The sequence below is a fragment of the Pezoporus flaviventris genome, unplaced genomic scaffold (genome assembly GCF_033815535.1).
Source record: "Pezoporus flaviventris isolate CSIRO_AGI_PZ_B2104156 unplaced genomic scaffold, CSIRO_AGI_Pfla_v1 ptg000002l, whole genome shotgun sequence".
Classification (NCBI taxonomy): domain Eukaryota; kingdom Metazoa; phylum Chordata; class Aves; order Psittaciformes; family Psittacidae; genus Pezoporus; species Pezoporus flaviventris.
The window spans coordinates 79,321,463-79,342,464 of record NW_026892550.1 but is presented as its reverse complement, the minus strand read 5'-3'; the positions used below and the strand labels follow the sequence as shown (position 1 = coordinate 79,342,464).

At 39.5% G+C, this 21,002-nt stretch overlaps 1 protein-coding gene across 25 annotated transcripts in view; it reads left to right on the top strand.

Moving 5' to 3' along the window:
* The window catches only part of PLEKHA5 (pleckstrin homology domain containing A5), a 159,674-nt gene that overhangs the window by 40,210 nt on the left and 98,462 nt on the right, over positions 1 to 21,002 (top strand). Inside the window, exons 4-5 of one of the 25 annotated variants that reach the window (XR_009741760.1) lie at positions 19,411 to 19,534; positions 19,745 to 20,171. The exons of 23 other annotated variants lie outside the window; for them this stretch is intronic. Coding sequence is in view for 1 of the 2 variants with exons in the window: in XM_061444632.1 (XP_061300616.1) it covers positions 19,745 to 19,769 (25 nt within the window). In the remaining variant the exon portion in view is untranslated. Of the gene's footprint in view, positions 1 to 19,410; positions 19,535 to 19,744; positions 20,172 to 21,002 lie in introns of those variants that run through there. One more of the 25 variants, XM_061444632.1, reaches the window with a different exon arrangement.

Here is a 21,002-nt window from a genome sequence, read left to right as displayed (position 1 = left end):
ATCAGTAGTTACAGAGCAGAAGCTGTTTGGCATTTAAGAAAAATATTTAACCAACATAAGTTCTAATTAAGAAAATATATAGAATGAGTGAAGAGATACAGATACTACATCCAGTGATGTTTTGTGGTGGCTATAGTTATAGAAGTTAAAAGTATGTTTGTCTGTATGGTCCATTTCCAGCCCATCATGTCCACTAGCATCACGGTGGTTTGATTGCAGTTCTACTGCTGCAGGTTTCTTCATTCTCAGAGAAGAGCAAAGAAGGAACTACAAAAAACTCCGTCTCTTTCAAGCAAAAATTAGAGCAGTTACATAAGTGGTGCAGATCAAGAGAATGTTTTGAATGTTCGTACATTGATTGTTGCTTTGAAAAGAAACTGAAGCAAATTTCTGGGGCTTGTAGGATACAGAAAGTATTTCTCCACAAAAGGGAAGTTTATTGACAAGTTGTGTATATTTTAGTGACACGTTTGCTTTATTTAAAAGAAAGTGTTGATGTTATTCTAAAATCAACAGGAGATTACCCCCCCCATACTCTTCAGTAAGCTTTCCTTGTTACAAAATCACTTTCAAGCCTATCTGTAATTAACTGACTTTCAAAAGCGTGTTGATTTTCCTTGTCAGCAGTGCAATAGCTTTAAAATAATAATTTGCTAATTCTTATGTGCTTGCTGGAGGATGATCTTGTTAGTATTCATTCTTGTCAGGAAATGATCATCCTGGATAGGACTTACAACTGAATCTCGGAGGTTGGTTTACAATTGATTTTTCTTATTGTGAGAGTGCTGCATAGGTGCATCCTCAGCCATAGAGCCTTTTGTTGGAAATGATCTAAAAATAGAGCAGAATTCCTTTGCATTTAGTAATGTGTGGTGGAAGTTTCCACTGTCAGATCCTTGGTTGAAGTACGCAGTAGGTCCTGTGATATGTAACTAATCCTGAGTACTAGTCAGCTTCTCTTTCAAGAATTTATTAGATACCTGTGTTTATATATATATCTGTGATTGTATGTCAGGTCTGTAGTGTCTGAGAGTTGTAACTGTTTAAATGTTGCCTAGCTGATAAAACCTGTTAAGATTTGTTTTTTTAAGTATGTTTGCAACTTGGGGGAGGGGGTGGATATGGGAAAAAAACACTTAATATTAAAAACGTGGAGCATGCCTGTTGAGGATGAGACGTGCCAGTGATTTCATCAATGCTGGGAATCTTGGCTTGTGAAAGCCTGTTGTCCCCAGTCTAGTTTTTTAGACCAGGAGCCTGTTTAACATAGGGTGAATTAGGCCCTTGTTAAAGGCAGAATATGCAAATTTCTGCTTTCTTCACCAGTCATTTCAAATATACTGTAGACTCACAGTATGGTTTGGGTTGGAAAGGGACCCTAAATATCATCTAGTTCCAACCCCCTGCCAGGGGCAGGGACACCTTCCACTAGACCAGATTGTTCAGAACCTCATTCAGCCTGGCCTTGGACCCTGCCAGGGATGGTGCATCCACAGCTTCTCTGGGCAACCCATGTCAGTGTCTCACCATCCTCATAGTGAAGAATTTCTTCCTAATATCTAATCTGGATATTCCCTCTGTCAGTTTAAAGGCATTCCCCTTTGTCCTATTCCTACATACCCTTGTAAAAAAGTTCCTCTCTAATTTTCTTGTAGGTCCCTTTTAGGTATTGGAAGACTGTTATAAGGTCTCTGTAGAAAATAGTGAAATGGTTTTAAGTTCATGGGTTTACTCTATTTGAACAAGAAGAATTAGGGGCACATGTAAAATTATATCCAGTGTATGCAGGCTTTCTGAGATACAAAAAACAGTGCAAGCCAGTTGGAGAGTCAGTTAGGAAAACAACCTGTAAGGAGAAATTGCTTAGCCTACAGAAAAGAAAACCAAAGGGGAACATAACTCCAGAAATACATTAACAGCTACATTAAGGTGGGAGTAATTGTTTTTCTATGTCTGTGGTAGTTAAGACATGTAATAATGCTCTGAAGCTAGAGCTGGGGAGAAACTGTTTAAAAGGAATAACGTCCCTAATAGTTTCATAAGCCTTGATGGGCTTATGTGTGACAGTCTGTATTTGCGTATATTCGTGGTGCTGACGTACCTGCAGATTGTTGTTTTGTCTATTAAACATGTGATGAAAGCATTAAAATATCTAGGTATACCCTGGATTTATTGGCTAGGAATACACTGTGCATGAGTGTCACTGAGCCCACTGTCAAATTGTCACTTTATAGATGTGTTAAACTTTCCAAATCGTTCTTTGTTGACCTGGTTTTTGTTTTGTTTTGTGGGTTTTTTTGTTTGTTTTTTTTTTTTTTATGTTGCTCTCTGTATTTTGAAGGACTTTATAAATTCTTATTACTTTCTGGAAGGATTTTTTCTGTGTTTTTTGTTTGTTTTCCTTAAGTAAATTCATCGTTTGCATTCTGTTGCACCTTGTCTGCTTTTTTGGTCTATCTGCTTTCTATATCTGACTGTAACCTCTTTGAAGTAAGAGGTTTTATTTTTTGCTTGTATGTTAGGTAAAGTACTAGTCCTGGATTAAGATCCTTTGTTTTTCTGTATCGTATAGGGTACAACTCCAAATACCACTTGGTTTCAGGGACAGGAAAAGGGTCTTCTAAGTAAAATGTCATACATTTGGCAGCCTGCATGCTTTTGTTATGATATTGGGGTATCCAAGCAGCTGTGTTACGGAATCTAATCAGGAACTATTAAAGACTGGAAATAGTATAAATATAACTTACTGTCTGGCATATGTAGGAATCAGCTTTGCTTTGGGTGTTTTCAGCATTCTTTGGGGAGCTGAATTTCTGATTTGCCTTTGTTCATCTGGTCACACGTTTTTATAGTAAATGTTCCTTCTGCAGGGAAACTAATTTTTGTCTTTTGGGAATTAGTGCCATTTTTCTTACAAATACGCGTGTAGCAATGGCCAAGCAGACTGCCTACAAAACAAGTAGTGCTTTAGTGCTTTTTCCTACCCACATGTTGCTTTCTGTGATTGTTCTTGGCAAAATTCTTAATGGAAAGCCCTGAATTACAATATTAACTTTGCTGTGATGTCATGTAGGGATGTAAGTCCATGCAGTTTTAAAGCATATCCTGTAGGATGCATCACAATTTCACTTTGTTTGTACATTTGGTGTGAAGCCTTGAAGTGACACTAGTAACTAAACTGTGCTAGGAGTGGAAATATTCCTGTTGGGAATAATAGATTTCCCTTTGCTTCTTAATAAACTAGTGTGTTTGGTAGTGCATGTTCTATGCTATGACACGAATATTGATTTAACATTATTTTTTAGTAGGTGGAGGGGAGTAAAGTCCCACAAGCATCAGTTTGCTCTCATAAAGAGTTATACAGTAGTTTCAAAACAATGCTAATGCATTCCCCAAATGCATATTCAGGGCAGGATTTTATTGTAATCTTAAATGTTCTATTTTATTATTACACTGATACCAATGTTCCTACGGTGGGAAAAACATTAAGGCTACCTTAGGAATGTTTGGTCCAAGTGATGTTATTTTATAGCTCAGTCTTAATTGTCTAGTAAATGAAGGGGTTGTGGTTTTTTGTTTGCTTCTTTTCTTAATCAGTGGTCATCTGGAGTATAACTTCTAGGCAGACCAGAGAGATCTGTATGTGATAAATGTTAAGATCTTTAGGGAAGAATATAATAAACATCAAGTAACTATGACAATTGTGGGTGCAGCTAAAAACTGTACCAAAGTATGTCGTGGTATTTGTCAGTGCTTTATTCTGCATATGTGTGGATTTTCTTTTTTGTTGTCCAGAATACTTTGTGATGAGGAGATACAGATATTTTTAAAAGCTCAATTTTTTTCCTTTGTTAAAAAACTTGCTTTTCAGTAAAGTTGCTACTGACATTACCACTTCTTACATATTGAGAACTGATCAGCGCTTCCTGTGTAGACATAATTTTCAATATCACTTTTCAGTATTGTTTCTGAATTCAGCTTTCTGGTTTATCTGCACCACTTCCCATGAATATCTCCCTTCTGCTACCTAATTTGAATCCTGCTCTGTTGAACCTCATCTGTTTTAGACCATTCCATTTTTCTGATTGTCCCTCATGGAGTCCTTCAATATGCATTTGGAGTTGGGGGTCAAGACTGGATCTCCATGCCCTGTAGAGTTCAGTGGTGATGTGGTTGTTTGCTGTTACCAATTCCTCTAACATGTTTGCTTTTTTGACTGCCACAGGGCTGAGACTTTGAAACCACCAGAGAAGTGGCACCTAATTCAAGCCTGACCTTTGTCCCTGTGCTTCTTTTTCCTCTTCAGAATTGCTTCGCAATTAATGTACTCGCTTTCAATTGCTACGTTGTATCTCAGGCGGAGGTTATTATGGGTTTTCTTGGCAACAATCTTCAATCTAAGTTTGCCTGTCCTGAATAATTTCTTATCAATTGCAAATTATTCGTATGGTATTCACTTGCTTTTTCAGCTAGCTTATGAAAATCTTGAGTATAATGGGTTCTTGTATTTTTGCATCCTCCTACTGGTACATAGAGGACTCTGTTTCATTGCAGTTAGGCTACTTTAAGAGGTCTGAATGAAGGACTTTGTTAAAAATTGCATTATTTTTGAGATAAAAATACTGGATCTGATTAGTATGATTCCATTGCAGCAAATATGCAAGGTTAGCCTTACCCCCACAGAGGTGATGTTGACTCTTTCGCAAGTATATGGTATATCTGTTAGTTTTGTCTTCTGCATAATTATAATACCTGATAACTCACACAGTACAGAAGCTGAACTTGAAAAAAGTAGAGCACTTCATAGCACATTGCATCACCATTTGGCAACTTCATTCCTCCAACAGAAAAGCTGGTTCATATGTATGCCGTTATGTCATACTACTGATTTTTTTTCTTATTTCCTTAGAATTATTAAATACATACTAAACTGACTTGGTGGTTTTATTGCAGTTCAGTTATATCAGCTCAGTAAAATAGATCTCTTTTACTGACATAGTTTTGAGACTGTTTATAAAACTCTTCTGCCTATAAAGAAACACTTTGGCACATCTGAGGGGAATTTTGTTTCTCCAATGAGAAAAACATGGGTAGCTCTTTTGCTGTGGTTTTGTCTGTCTTGAGTGCTGCCTTTTGCATCTTCATATCAGATTGCTTCTTCAGATTCTGGAAGATGTCTGTTTGGAGAAAGTCTCTGATATTTTTTTTTTGCTATGTGCCAGAGGCGACTTTTCTTGGCCTGAGGAAGTGCAACATTATGCTTTTGGTTTCTGTATTTAAATTCGAGTTCCACTTTTTGAAACGTCTTTTTTTTTCCTTGTGGGTTTTATTTAGTGGCTTTTATGTTTTAAAGACTACAACTAGGTAAGAGTTGGCTGCTGCATTTACCCAGCACCTTTCCTTCCTCTGCCTACCCCCCGACCTCGCCGCTTGCTTGCTGCCAGCTGGAATAGAAAATTCCTGACTTTCTGGTAGATGGCAGCATTTACTGCCTGTTTGCTTGCCTGTCCCAGTGCTTTGCTGAAGGATCTGAGTGGCTGGTTTCAGTTAATACGTGCTTATATAGGAGTAACTTGTTAAAGTAAGGGGGAAGCAGCTGGTTTTCTGTCTGCTTTGTGTCAGGCTGCCAAGGACGCAATGCCAGCAGTGGTTATGTGCCTTTCTTTTTTTGGAAGCACTAGTGTTGCTTACTTTGAGTACCTTGGCAGAGAAGGGATTTTCCTTTTTCATAGTCTGCTTTTGAGTAGTTTAACCTCTGAATAAAAGGCAATGCTAGTCTGTTGCGCAATGCTAAAGACGGACTGCAGTATGCACATACGGCTGTGGCATTTCGTGACACGGACTGAAGTTGATGCAGAGACTCAAATCCAACTTTATTACAACCAAGCCCTTTTGTCCCCCTGTTCGGTGCTTTCCCAGCCTGCACATACATACAACGTTCAATCGCACTGGCCCCTGTAAAACTCTCCAGGAAAATAGTCCAATCACAATGCTGCAGGCCCTCTCACAACCCCCATATTGTCTGGCCTTCAGCGCCCCAGGGCTTGTCAAAGCACCAAGGCCTCAGAGCTCATTCCCAAACTGTTCTTCATGCAAATATTATCTTCACTCCCCATGTACAGTAAATACGGTATATATAGATAGTGTATGTTCAAGATTAATTGAACTTGGGTGAGGCTTTGATCTTAAACATAAACACTAGGGTTCTTTTCAAAAGAAATCTGTCATTAGTACTGCTTTAATAGCAGAGATTATCCAGGCCCTTTAAAGTGGGAGGTATTTTCAATCTTTATTTCAGGTTTCTTCCTTTTTGCGAACTTGTACAGGAACACAATCAATGTGCAGTCTAAAATTTTACTTTGGCATAAGCTTACAAGTGGACCACGAGAGGGGAAAAAAAGTACTTGGGAGTAAGATGTGGAGTAGAAATTAATGGCACATACCTACTTGTCCCATGCCATTTTCATGTATGTCAAGGGTGAAGAGAATTGTATTATTCGGTGTTTTCATCCTTCTTGTAAAAGCAAGCATGCTTGGCTTCATTGGGTAGCTCTGCTTTAAACCAGTTAGTGTATGTGAGGGGGGAAAAAGTGGTACAGTATTTGACTGTTGCTTGTTATGTCCTTGAAATGATTGAATATTAGGGGAAGGAATGAAAATATTGCATTATGGAAGTGCTGACTTTTGTCTCCAAATAGATTCAAGGAACATAATGAAAATATAGTTAAAATGTGTTCATTATGTTCTTACTGTTAAGAAAAACATTTGGATGTTTTTGCCAATCATGTCAAAGACACTATAAAATCATCAGAAGATATATGGAAGATTTTCTGAAGAATTTGTAGTTCCCTGACTGCTAAAAGCATTAGCATTTATGGAAGAACTTTATAATACCTGTACTGCAAGTGTTAAATCATGTGTTGCTTTCCTAATGAACGTCACTAATATGTTGCACTTTCTTTGGGCTATAAATCTACTGGAACTGACCAAGTTCTCATGTGTCTGGAATGGCAGAGGTCACTGGGTGTTCAGGTGTATGTCAGTGTGAATAAATCATTAATTCAGAAGAGGAAAGACAGTGATGTTTGTAGTGATAAAAGATTTGCTGCATGAAGTAATACTGTTACTGCTAGGAACAGACATTTTTTGACTGTTTAATCGATTCTTGCCCTCTTTTTCCTTCTTTCTCCCCTCTGTCCCAACCTCGAGTAGGTAGCCCAGGGGAAAGAAATATTTTTCCCCAGGAAACTTATTCTGGTTTTCCACACTCTGAAGGCAAATTCTGTTCTTTATATAAAAATTAATGTAAATTCTTTTTCAGTATCTTTGAAATTTTAGATGAGGTAATGGGCAAATAAATAAATATGAGACTATTTTTTGTCTGAATAAATTCACTTCCTGCCCATTCTACCACTTAAGATGCATGTGGTTAGGATAAGACCTAACTGTGGTAACCTTCCTGCTCTTGCTGTTCACACCAGAGAAGAACATATGAGGCTCATCCTAACAAATGCAGACTATCTTACATTACGAGCTTTGTCTTTTCAGGACAGGCTAAATGCTTTTGTTTGGGGTATGTGTTTATTTAAGTTGCATTTGTATATTAATTTACACTGCAGATCACATGACTTCTTTCAGATACTTCTGTGAATAAGTTATGTATGTTCCATGTTAAAATATTAATGGAGGCTGTATTTGACTCCTTGGCACAGGAATAAGATTTTCCAGGTGAAGTGACTTGAGGTTGCAAAAGCTATGCCAAGTACTGCAGTGCTAAAGAAAAGGACTAGTTCATGTGTAATTATTTCCAGATGTACTTCTGACAGTTAATTATTACATCACGCTTATTATCCTGAATAAACTTGTAGACAGTTGTTTTTTCTAACTCTTTAGGTTATGCTTATATGACTCACTTAAATATGGATTGTTCTGGGATACCTGTTGGCACATTAATGTGCATTCATACATGGAGAGGCACAAATGATCTCTACATGGCTTGAAGGAAAAAGGCACCAGGAAGGGACACCAGTGTAGCAGTCAGTTCAGCTTTCTGAAGTCCTTCTAAGCTTTAAAACTTAGGTAAAATATTTGAGGGTTAATAATGCTTTTGTGTGAATAAAATGGAAAGATTTGGAGTAAATGCACACTACAGGCAAACAGAAATGCTGATGCTTTACATTTGAGTATATTTTACCAAGGCTTAAAAGAGCAGAAGTGCTATATCTTGTCTTTAAAATAAATAACAAGATTTTAAAATTCATATCCAGAAGGAATAAATTTGTTAATCATCAAAGGTAACTTCTGCCTTCAGACTGAACAGGAAATTCAAATGCTTGTCAGTCAACTTCTAAAAGTCATTTCTCAAGCAGACAAAAGTCTGAAACAGTTTGTCAAATGAGATTAAAAAGGAAAAAAGTAATATACCGCAGAGTAACATTAAAGAGTCAAAATGCCCTGAAAGAAAAACAAGTTTGGCTTGATGTTCTTTAATAATTCATGTTTGAAGTGTGAAGTGGTGATAGTAATTTTGAATGATGGTACCATAATGGCACTAAAATATCTGTATACATGTAATTCAGATATCTGTATTTCTGACAATTTTTTGATAGGATTTATTTTTTCTGTATGCACTCTCTGGATGATTCTTATTTACACTGGTTGGCAGTGGAGTACTAGATCAGTGCTTAGGGAGATTGATTTTTACCTCCTGTTACAAAACCTAGAGGAAATAGCAATTCTAAAATCTGGGGGCAGGTGGGTGGAGGCTTTCTCAGAATATTATTAGCCTTATAGTAAGCTATTCAAAGCAAAATGGACAAACAGAAAACACAACAAACCAACCAAAACCCAAACAAACCCCACAAACACTGCAGCTCCTGTGTTTCATTAACAGCAAGGTTTTATTAATAAATAATAATACAGTAATACTTACTGTAACAAAACCTTACTTTCAAGTATGTGTGTTTAAGAACCAGTTTTCTAAAACTCCTGGCAGAATTAACTTTTTTAATACTGCTCATATGATATTTTGATGTTTCAGTGTGATGAACCCTGACAGTGTCTTATCTAGCCTAATTTAGATTTTTAAAAAGCAACCAATCAACACAAGTTGGAACACATCTTGTAACAGAGGGAGGGAGAGATGATACTGCCAGCAAAGATGAGGATTTTAGTGTGTTAGCACATTATTTGAGACTTACTTTTTGAAAGGCATTTTTTTCTTTGTCAAACTTCCAGTTCAAAAGAAGTGACTGAATTTCAGACCCAGTTTTCTGAGTGGGGAATGTTTGGGTGTGTTGGGGGTTTGAATGCAGGTTGTGTATTTTTCATTTGCTTTAACAGTGAATGAATTATTCAAAATAGGGGAAAGATGACACTGACTCTTCTTCAGGCACGGCTGTGCAATCAGTGTATATCCCAGAACTTCTTGTTGGGCTGGGCTGTTGTCTTGAGTTCCAGTGAGATGGAAGCTGAAAGTTTATGCTTCCCTCCTGTAGGTGGAAAAATTAAAAAGGCCATCAATACTTGATTAATAACCCACAATTAATAGTTGGGATGTATTTCACACTACTGTCTCAGTATTCCTTGCAGGCACAAGGTATTGCCAGAAGTAAGCACCTGTAGCATACCTTTTGATAAGGAAATAGAAGAGTCATATTTTTCGCTAGTGACAGAATGCTGCTGGCCTGGCATCACTCTACAACTGAGAGCATGGTAATGTGTTTTTGCAGTTTTGTAATATCTCAGCATTATAGTCTTAGCAGCTACGGATTTACCAATAAAGAACATTAATCCATAATTGATGTTGTGTCATTAATTCCTGTAGCAATACTACATGTGTGTATACAGAGTAAATTATAACAATGTTTCAAGTATTTTCAAACATAATTTGAAGTGCAGCATAGGATATTGTGTGGAAAACTATAGCTCTGCTTTTAAACCACTTCAGACCAACAGGATTTTTAAGATGGAGGAATTCATGTGATGAAAATGTTAACTCCTGTTTGTTTGAAGATGGTTTCCTGAGAATTCTGTAGCTGGGCATGATGAAGGAATGGTCTGATAGGGTTTACTCTGTGCATATGTCAAATGAATATTGCGAGTTTTGTCTAACAAATTGCTTACTGTAAAACTGCACATTGCAAAGATGAATGTCTTTGTGCATAATGCACTTTAGTAGGCAGAGCAGCTATTGGGAAGAGAAACTCGTAGGTAGGTTGATATAAACACATTTTCAGGTTTTATCCATTTATGCTATTTGCACACTGATAGAGAGCCAGGATTCAGGCTATGCTGCACCAAAATACTGTTTTGCAAACATTGAATTGCTACAATTAATCAGTCTCTTTATTTTATATATTTTTTAGTGTATATATATTTTTTACTCAATTCTGAGTTAAAACCAACAACAGTTTGTCTTTTCTTTTTTTGAGCTACACAGTTATTTTTGCAGTTTGCTTTGAAGTCTTGAGTCACAAAGGGCTTAAAAGGTGGAAAATGAGCAGCAGTCTTTCTACTTCTCATCTCCTCAACAGTGGATTAAAGTAGTAAGATTCTCTTGTTATCAGTGGAGAATGAAGCAATAAACTTTTCTTTTAGTTTTCTGCTTTCCAAGTAGTACTGCTTTGGGACTGTTTGCGTATCAGTGTGTGTGCGTGTACATATATATGTATATATATGAAAGTAATGCCTTGGCCTTAAAAACCTCAGAAGTCTGTCAGATACTGCTTGAGAGGGAAGTAAACCTGTGAATGAACTTCCTCTTGATTGAATTGAAACCACACATGTTGGCTGTCTTGCTCATTAATTTTTCTTTTTCTTTTTTGGACTTACTGGGTTTTTGGAGCTTGGTTTCAGCATATAGTATACCACACACTTCACCATTCAAATTTCCTGTGTGTTTTGTTTTTTTTTTTAAGTGCTTTGGATGAGAATGAGTGTTTTACTTGTAGGAAGTCAAATTTTCAGTGTTTACCTTCTTGTTCTTAAAGGTACTGTAAATCCACATTGTCCCCGTGTCAGTGTGAGTATATCTTAATTTTAAAGATGGGAATTTTAAGAAAATATGAATAGCTTGCAAAATAATCTTGGTGTTTGCTATCTTAACTAAAATTTGACTGTAGGATTCAAAACTGAGATTTTTTTTAGTCATGCAAATCATATTTAGTTGTTGACTTTGTTGTGGTTTTGTTTTTAGCTTATTTCCTGTGAATCATGTCTGAATGGTATCCTGATTACCAATTGTATACTTTTTGAAGGACTTGAAATATTGGAATAATAAAAAAACCTTTATTCCTGGGCTGCTGTCATGAAAATAAAAGTAAATTTAAAAAAAAAAAGGCATTTAAAGTGTTGCTCCCTCTAGGTTTTATTGATGCATGTAGGCTTTTTCATATTGGGGAATATAAAGCTCATTAGATCAGTGAAATTGACTTTAACAAAAGGGAAAGCCATAATATAGTGATTTTTGTCTGTGCTAGTGTTATTATAACTGTCACTTTGATTAGATTTGCTTTCAGCAGGTGTAAGTGGTTGGTATCCATCCAACAGTGGGAGTTCTTGGTGAGGATAGCTCTGCTGAATTGGTGGCAGCTTGTACAGAATGAAAGCCTGTAATATTAGTGGCTAATCCGACTGGATGTGGTGATTCAGTTGAGAATAAAATTAAACAGCTACACACCAGGTTGTGAATCTGTTGTTTGAATATATGAAATAGTATCCCTGTTTTAGGCATCTGTGAGTGGGAAACCCTAACGAGGATTCTTCTGTAAGATTTTTTGACTGAAAATTGTAATTATATACCTGTGTTGTGTGATAAAGTTCAAATCCAAATTAGCTGTGGATCATTCAGAGTTTAATTATCCTGCTCACTGATTTAATAATCTTCCAGTGTCTGTGGCTTGAGAATTACTCTCTTCTCTCTTCCACAACCCATGCTACACCAGTTTCCAGTGAAATAGGGAACAGTCCATAAGCTCTGGCCTGCTGGTGTAATTTGAAGTGAAAGTCAACTCCATGCCACAAGTTGGTAGCTCATTCCCTATCTTGTTGAAAAGGGATGCTGGAGAAGGCAGGGGAATAGTGAAAACTGTTTAAAGAAATATGTAAGTTTCAAACCCCCCCCCCCCCCAAAAAAAAACAAAACAAAACAACAAACCCTAAACCCTAAATACGTAATAAACTGATACCATAATACCATTCCTACAGGTCTTCACAGTAGCTCAGAAAAGCAGCCAAATACAGGAGAAACTATCTCGGTAGTTTGATATGTTCTGTCTTCTAGGTTTCTAATAAGAGTGTATTCGCAGTTTTTGCAGTATTAGTATTGCAGAAATTGAGATAGCCAGAGACTGGGATTTTTGTTTTGTGGTGGTTTGTTTTGTTTTTTTTTTTTTTTGTGGAGGGAACCTATACAAGAATTCCTATCCAGCAACAGTGGGGTGTTGTGACTTCCAGAGGCAGAGGGTATATTTTTGTATTTGACTGCACCTGATGGGTTTCTGAATGCATTCCTGAATCAATGCAAACTCTTCACAAGTGGTTTTAGAGGCTAGAAGGAGCTCTGTGCCCCAACTGCGCAACTGCATGTATGAAGGACTATCACCTATTTAGTTTTGTATTGCTACCATCTAGTGTCATTTGATGCATCCTGCTTTTCATGTAGGTGCAGCGGTGCACTGTTTACCATAAAACCTGAGTGATAAAATGATCTTTATCACATTCCCAGTCTGAGATCTGTCAATCTACTTTTGCTCCTTACAAGTGTTCTACATGCTTTAGACATCTTTGTTGCAGTTTTTTTGGAACATCTTTGGAGTTTATATGTTTTGTTTGTGTGTAAGGACTAATATGAACACAAAACTGTTTGTCTGGGACAAACTATAGGGCTTACCTGGTCTGTAGTCCTCTAGGTGACCCTAAATGCTCTGTAAAACTTGACAAAGAGTTGGGACCTTCCGGTTCTGTGGAACTAAGGCAGATAACTTGGTCAATAGATAAACTCTGTGGTTACAGAACACTGTCTGGCTGGTTCACCCTGTTCGGCATTCAACCACTAGTTTAATTATTTGTAAAATCAGCCTTGAGTCAGTTAGGTGAACAAGGGTGCCATAAAGGCTTTCCCAGTTGTAAAAAGAAAACAGAAAAATAATTTAGCTGAGCTTTCTGCAGTGACCATACCTACTATCAGCCCTCTTGTTTTGTTTCATTTTAGCTTTCTAATTTTTTTTTTTTTTGGTTGAAAAGCTTCCTAATTCTAAAGTTTGAAAGACAAGCTATATTAGGCTTGAGATGCAGGATCCATCTCTCCCCTTTTCACCCTATACACATTTGCAAGTGGTTCCTCAGAGCCTGCAGTGTATTTAGTTTTTTTGCTTGCCTGTCTTCATTGAATACAGTATTCTTTTTCCTCTCATTTCATAGAATCATAGAATTGTTACGGTTGGAAAGGACCTTAAGATCATCTAGTTCCAACCCCCCTGCCATGGGCAGGGACATCTTACGCTAAACCATATCACCCAAGGCTTTGTCCAACCTGGTCTTGAACACTGCCAGGGATGGAGCATTCACAACCTCCCTAGGCAACCCATTCCAGTGCCTCACCACCCTAACAGGAAAGAATTTCCTCCTTATATCCAGTCTAAACTTCCACTGTTTAAGTTTTAACCCATTACCCCTTGTCCTGTCACTACAGTCTCTAATGAAGAGTCCCTCCCCAGCATCCCTATAGGCCCCCTTCAGATACTGGAAGGCTGCTATGAGGTCTCCATGCAGCCTTCTCTACTCCAGGCTCAACAGCCCCAACTTTCTCAGCCTGTCTTCATACAGGAGGTGCTCCAGTCCCCTGATCATCCTCGTGGCCCTTCTCTGGACTTGTTCCAACAGTTCCATGTCCTTTTTATGTTGAGGACACCAGAACTGCACACAATACTCCAGGTGAGGTCTCACAAGAGCAGAGTAGAGGGGCAGGATCACCTCCTTTGACCTGCTGGTCAGTCTCCTTTTGATGCAGCCCAGGATACAGTTGGCTTTCTGGGCTGCAAGTGCACACTGAAGCAGGCTGATGTTCATTTTCTCATCAACCAACACCCCTAAGTCCTTCTCTGCAGGGCTGCTTTGAATCTCTTCCCTGCCCAACCTGTAGCTGTGCCTGGGATTGCTCTGACCCAGGTGTAGAACCCTTGCACTTGGTATGGTTAAACTTCATGAGGTTGGCATCAGCCCACCTCACAAGTATGTCAAGGTCCCTCTGGATGTCATTCCTTCCCTCCAGGGTATCAACCGAACCACACAGCTTGGTGTCATCGGCAAACTTGCTGAAGGTGCACTCAATCCCACTGTCCATGTCAGCAACAAAGATGTTAAACAAGACCGGTCCCAACACTGATCCCTGAGGGATGCCACTCGTTACTGGTCTCCAACTGGACATTGAGCCATTGACCACAACTCTTTGTGTGCAGCCATCCAGCCAGTTCTTTATCCACCGAGTGGTCCATCCATCAAATTGATGTCTCTCCAATTTAGAGACAAGGATGTCATGTGGGACTGTGTCGAATGCTTTGCACAAGTCCAGGTAGATGACATCAACTACTCTGCCCCTTTCCATCAGTTCTGTAGCCCCATCACAGAAGGCCACCAAACTGGTCAGTCAGGATTTCCCCTTAGTGAAGCCATGCTGGCTGTCACCAAGCACCTTGTTGATTTTCATGTGCCTTAGCATGCCTTCCAGGAGAATCTGCTCCAAGATTTTGCCAGGCACAGAGGTGAGACTGACTGGTCTGTAGTTCCCTGGGTCATCCATTTTCCCCTTCTTGAAAATGGGGGTTATATGTCCCTTTTTCCAGTCGTCGGGAACTTCACCTGACCGCCATGATTTCTCAAATATGATGGCCAGTGGCTTTGCAACTTCATTTGCCAGCTCCTTCAGGACCCGCAGATGGATCTCATCAGGACCCATGGACTTGTGCACATTCAGATTTTTAAGATGGTCTCGAACCAGATCCTCTCCTACAGTGGGCCCAAGGTCTTCATTCTCACAGTCCCTGCATCTGCCTTCCAAGACTTGGGTGGTTTGGTCAGAGCCTTTGCCAGTGAAAACAGAGGCAAAGAAGTCATTCAGAACCTCAGCCTTCCCCAAATCCTGTGTAGCCAGTTCTCCCGAGAGCTTCCTGAGGGGGCCTACATTCTCCCTAGTCTGTTTTTTATTAGTTATGTACTTGTAGAATCCCTTCCTGTTATCTTTAATACCTCTAGCTAAGTTTAATTCTAACTGAGCCTTAGCTTTCCTAACCTGGTCCCTAGCTTCTCGGACAATATCCCTATACTCTTCCCATGCCACCTGTCCTTGCTTCCACTTATTATAAGCCTCTTTTTTTCATCTGAATTTTCCTCAGGAGCTCCTTATCCATCCAAGGAGGTCTCCTGGTCCTCCTGCTGCACTTCCTTCTGGTTGGGATGCAACACTCCTGAGCTTGCAGCAGGTGATCCTTGAATATCAACCAACAGTCTTGGGCCCCTCTGCCCTCTAGGGCTGTATCCCATGGAACCTTACTAAGCAGGTTCCTGAAGAGGCCAAAGTCTGCTCTTTTGAAGTCCAGGGCAGTGGAGAGTGCTGCACGCTCTTCTCACTGTCCCGAGGATCTCAAATTCGAGCATCTCATGATTGCTGCATCCAAGGCTGCCCTGGAGAGTCACATTTCCAACGAGCCCTTCCCTGTTGGTGAGCACGAGGTCAAGCATGGCACCTCTCCTTGTCGGCTCCTCTATTGCTTGCAGAAGGAAGTTGTCTTCTACACAATCGAGGAACCTCCTGGATTGCTTGTGCCGGGCCGTACCATCCTTCCAACAGATGTCAGGGTGGTTGAAGTCACCCATGGGAACAAGGGCCTGTGAGCGTGAGGCTGTTTCTATCTGTCTGTGGAGTGCTTCATCCGCAGGTTCTCCTTGATGAGGCGGTCCGTAACAGATCTCCATAGTAATGTCTCCCATAGCTATATTCCCTTTAACCCTGACCCACAAACTGCTCTCCTGTCCCCAGACACAGTTCCACACTCTCCAGCCTATCCCTAACATAAAGGGCAACTCCCCCTCCCCGCCTGCCAGGCCTGTCTTTTCTAAAGAGCCTGTAACCTTCCATTCCAACACTTCAGTCGTAGGAGCCATCCCACCATGTTTCTGTGATGCCTATTATATCATACCCCCGTAGACGTGCACACATCTCTAATTCCTCTTGTTTGTTCCTTATGCTACAGGCATTTGTATAGAGGCATCTGAGCCAAGCTCGACATGAAGCCAGCTCATTGGCTGGAGCAGCTGGGATATCTCTATATTGCTCCGAGCATTTATTATAGGTTCTCGCAACTGACTGGGTATGTTGGGATGGAATGATGCCCCCCTCCCTCAACACATCTAGTTTAAAGCCTCCTTGACCAGTCTGACAAGCCTCCTACTAAAACTGCTCTTTCCCTTCTTTATCAGACCAGCTCCACCAGCCCCCACTAGACCTGGCCTACAAACTTGGGTCCCGTGTTCAAGACACCCAAACCCCTGACTATGACACCACCCTTTTAATCGTTTATTAACTTGGTTAATCCTCCTAGCTTTTTTTAGGTCCTCCCCTGTATCCTGGAGAATTGCTGAAAAGACTATCTGAGCTCCAGAGCCCCTAACCACCTCCCCCAGGGCTCTGTAGTCCTTCTTTATGTTCCCCAGGCTACTACTATCTATATCCCTAGCACCCACAGTATTACCAGAAGTGGGTAATAGTCTGTGGTACTTAACCAGAGCAGGCAGCCTCTCTGACACATCCCTGATCCATGCCCCTGGTAGGCAATACACCTCCCTTGAGACAGGGTCAGGCCAACAGACGAGTGCTTCTGTCCCTTTCAATGTACAGTCCCCTACTACTACAACCCGTCGCTTTTTGCTGGCAGCACCAGTAGAGATCTTCTTTACCAGGGCACCAGCCGGCTGTTTCTGGCTCGAGTGCGTTTCCTCATTAGCCCCCTGCAGGACAGCAAAGCGGTTCTGCGTGGGGACAGGGGATTTAGGGGAAAGCCTCTTGCTTTTGGTTGTCCTTTTCCTCCTTTTTTTGTTGTGTTTTTTTTTTTTTTTTGTCACTAATTCCCAGCTTCCCGGGTTAACGGCTTCCTTCTTTCCTCCATGAGGTAGAGGTGAAGCTTGATGCCCTTGCACAGTTTGGGCGTGGAGCAAGCATTCCTGCTTCCTCTCAGCTTCCCTGACATCTCGCAGCCTATTAACAGCATCCCGCAGCTCAGCCCCTGCTGCAGGAGGACCTCCAACAGGGAGCACCGAGTGCAGCCCTGCCCATTGTGCACCCTCCCCTCACCAGACCAGTGCAGGCACTCTCTACACTCCGAGCTCTGCACTGCAGTCTCCCCTCTCATCTGCTCTGTCTGGGTGCCTACGCTGCCACCGCCGGGGCAGCCAGAGCAGAGCTCCCGGACCGGGCCCTGGTGACACAACGAGCGCGCACCATCCCACTCGCCTGCCCGCACAAACTGCCTCGCCGCACACCCGGTCGCTCGCGCTCGGGGCAGGTTTTTAACCAATCAGGGCTGGTGCCGCTGCTTCAGGCTCCGCCCCGTGTGAGTCAGCTGCTCGCTCTCGTCAGCTGAGCTGCCGGCTCCTGGGCAGGTCCTGTCGAGGACTTGAGGCTCCCTCGGTGGCTCTTGTCGCTCTGAGTTGAGGCTCCTGGACGTTGATCTCCCCCCAGCTCCGGTGTTGAAGGCGTCCTCTCTCGAGATACTCACCTCAGCGATTGACCAACACTTCCAGAATTTTTCTTTCTTTCAGGAAACTTTTCTTGCCTTGCTATTTAGAGATGCTGATCTGTATTTTGCTTTAAATAATTTTGAAAGAAGTGATACATATTTTCCTTCAGTATATTACATTTTCTGTAATGTCCTCCTTTCTTTCATTGCACAGATTTCATCAATTTTTTGCATTTGTGAGAGACTTTGGAAATGGGACAGAGAAAACTTGATCCTTGTTCAACTTGGTTCAGCCAGTAATCCTGTCTATAATTACATATTGGGTACACAGCAAGTTGTCAGAGTAGCATGTTTTTCTAGTTGGTTAATTATAAATTAATTAAATCACTGTATTTGTAAGTATTTTTTGTAAGTATTAAATGATAGCTCTACAAAAGGCTGTTTTTACTTTAGAATTAATTCCATTGGTACAAAAAAGCTTAATGTGTGAATGTGTAACAGCCATTCAGAATGAGTTTAAGAACCTTGCAAAGAGCTTTTGCTGGCTAGTAAGTAAGTTTGAGGGGAGAATTCAGATGTCTTCCAGGTGGAGTCTCGGCAGTGTTAACTCTTGCTTTATCAGTTAATGAAAAGGATTCGTGCTCTGTGACAGTTATTGAATAAGGATTTGAAAATTATTGTAGGTCTTGCAGCACAAAAGGGCTGCTGGGCTTCAGTGTTTCTTACATAAAAACTTTTCATTTATGGGTTGGTTCACTTGTATTTCATCCAAACCAAAAAATATTTTATGCTGCTTTTATTTACGCTAGATGTAATTGAAGGATGTGTTACCAGCCAACCAAGTCTATAATGCCCTAAAAAATGTTTTTAACTTGAGCAATTCTTGCAGTATCAGAAATCTACAGAAAAATCAGTTATACTGGACATCAAGTGTATTCAGATTGGATTCCTGAGATTGCTGATTTTGAGCAGAAGTAAAAGCATGTTCATACAGGGAATTACTAGATTTTTTTAATTATTTTTTAATACTAACTCTGGGAATAGTCACAAAATATAAAGGAATGTCACTAATGGATTGAATTTTAGAAACCATCAAAAATTTGCCATACCAAGTACAGTTCTTTTAAAAGAAAAGAAAATTTAAGGGAATAGTGGATGAAGGGGAATTCTGTCTACTCTTGAGGATAGGTAGTGAGTTGTCTGTGTAGCTAGAGCTTGTAATCAGGATAGACACACACGTAGCTTGCATTTCTGAAAGGTGGATTTGATGTCAGGCACCCTATAAATATATATTAAAAATATATTATCTAGGTCTATGTAGATAGATATCTAAATGGTAATACACAAACTCGTAGCTGATTATTCAGTTTAATTATGGGTATATGAAGAGTGAAATCAGTATGAAAAGACGGACTTACCAGAAGTTTGCAATAACTTGATAAGGAGTAGAATACAGGTCTCTTCTCAGCTGATGTAGTTAAATGTATTTTGTGGATTCTTTGATGCCTTGTTTGCCCTTTTGTCATGTAATTGTAAACTCCTCCATCATGAAGCCTTCAAATGAAGAGATGGGGTGAGGAGGATATGCTTTAGAGAAGGTTCTTAGAGTTAGTAATGGTAATGTCTTTCAGGTGGGTTGTGTGAGCCCCACAGACTGTTCTTTTTAGGTTTACTGCAGGTGCGCTGAGTTTGCTATGCTTGAGTGGAGTGAGACACTTCCTGCTTCTCTGAGTTTCTGGAGTTAACTGCTCAGATAAACTGTGAAAACATGGACAGTGACCAAAGTAAAACAAACACCACAGGTAATAAGTGCTGTCTTTCTGTAGTGTTTTTATGTCTTAATCCTGATTTTGGTATTAATCAGTTCCTGATGCCTTTAGCTATATGATACATGCTAAATGAAAGTTCATTTAGCATTCTTCGTTCAAAAGATTTGTATGTTCCTTTTTCTCAACTGTTATTCCTGATTGTTCAAAATTGCTATTCATAATTAATATTTAACATCTGTTCAGTTTTCTTTCAGTATTGAAGGCATGAGGAGATAAGTTAACAGGGAAAAAAAGGAAGAAAATTGAAGGAAGCAAGATAACCCATAGGGTGGAAAGAAAAGCTGTAAACTAGTGAGACAGCCAAATAAGGTGCAGAAACAATCACAAAAGAAAATCAAACCTGGGGAAATATTAGTATAGAAACTTAAATATTACACAATAAGCACACTGCAAATATGTAGCACAGGTGAAACTATGAATACAAATTAAGAACATAAATGATATTATATAAATAAGAGGAAAATGACTCATCTTTTGAACTTTTGCATATGTAGTATAGTTGTGGTTATCTAAACACAGTTATGCACTTTTAATTAGTTTTGTTTAAAAAATGTTTTTTCCTCTTGAATAGGTCAGCTGATAATTGAGACATAAAAACATAATGGCAAACAGATTTTTCAATCTGTAAGAGACATGATTGTGGATTTATTTATTTTTTTTAGGATGCCATAGAGTCTTGTGAAACTCAGCTGTATATAATTTACTGAAAAATTTATCATATTTAGTTAAAAACATCAGTTGTGTTAAGTCAAAGCTTTTAATAAAATCCATATAAAGCCTAGTTATAAGCTTAAAAGGGAATCTTCATTCTGAAATAGTGATGAGTTTGATATTGAGACTTAAAATGAACCTAAACAGAATGTAAAACATCAGTCTTATCAAAATGAGCTGCTCTGCTGTCAGAACATGTGATCGAAGGTGTTTGTGAGTGAACTGTTGCTAAGAAGCTGTTAAAGGAGCAAAGATGTCAAAGTGTGCACCACATGATTTCTTGATAAATATATTTTAAAAAAAGAAACGTCAGTCATTAAACACCTTCTGTTGTAACTTTTAACTGTGTGCTGAGTTTACTGAAGTGAATCTTACTCCTGAAATACTCTCATAGGTCGTTATAGCAACACACAGTAGTTTGGCATAGTTTTAGGGTGCGATGTGATAACAAGGCTTTGGTTTGTATATCAGTGCAGAAACTTCATAAAAATGTTTCAGCTTTCAGGTCTGAAGTTTGATTTTAATCTATTACCAGCTTTGACAGGCTCAGAAGAATAGTTATTTTCTATGTGCAGGGTTTATTTTTCTACTCACGTATTGATTTTTTTTTTCTTTCAAGATATGTATTAGATTACAAATTGACAAATTTATACTCTCTATAAAACTTTCTTATTAAATGTGAAGGTCTTCAAACTCAAATCTATGTCATTGTAGAGGAATCCTTTCAAAT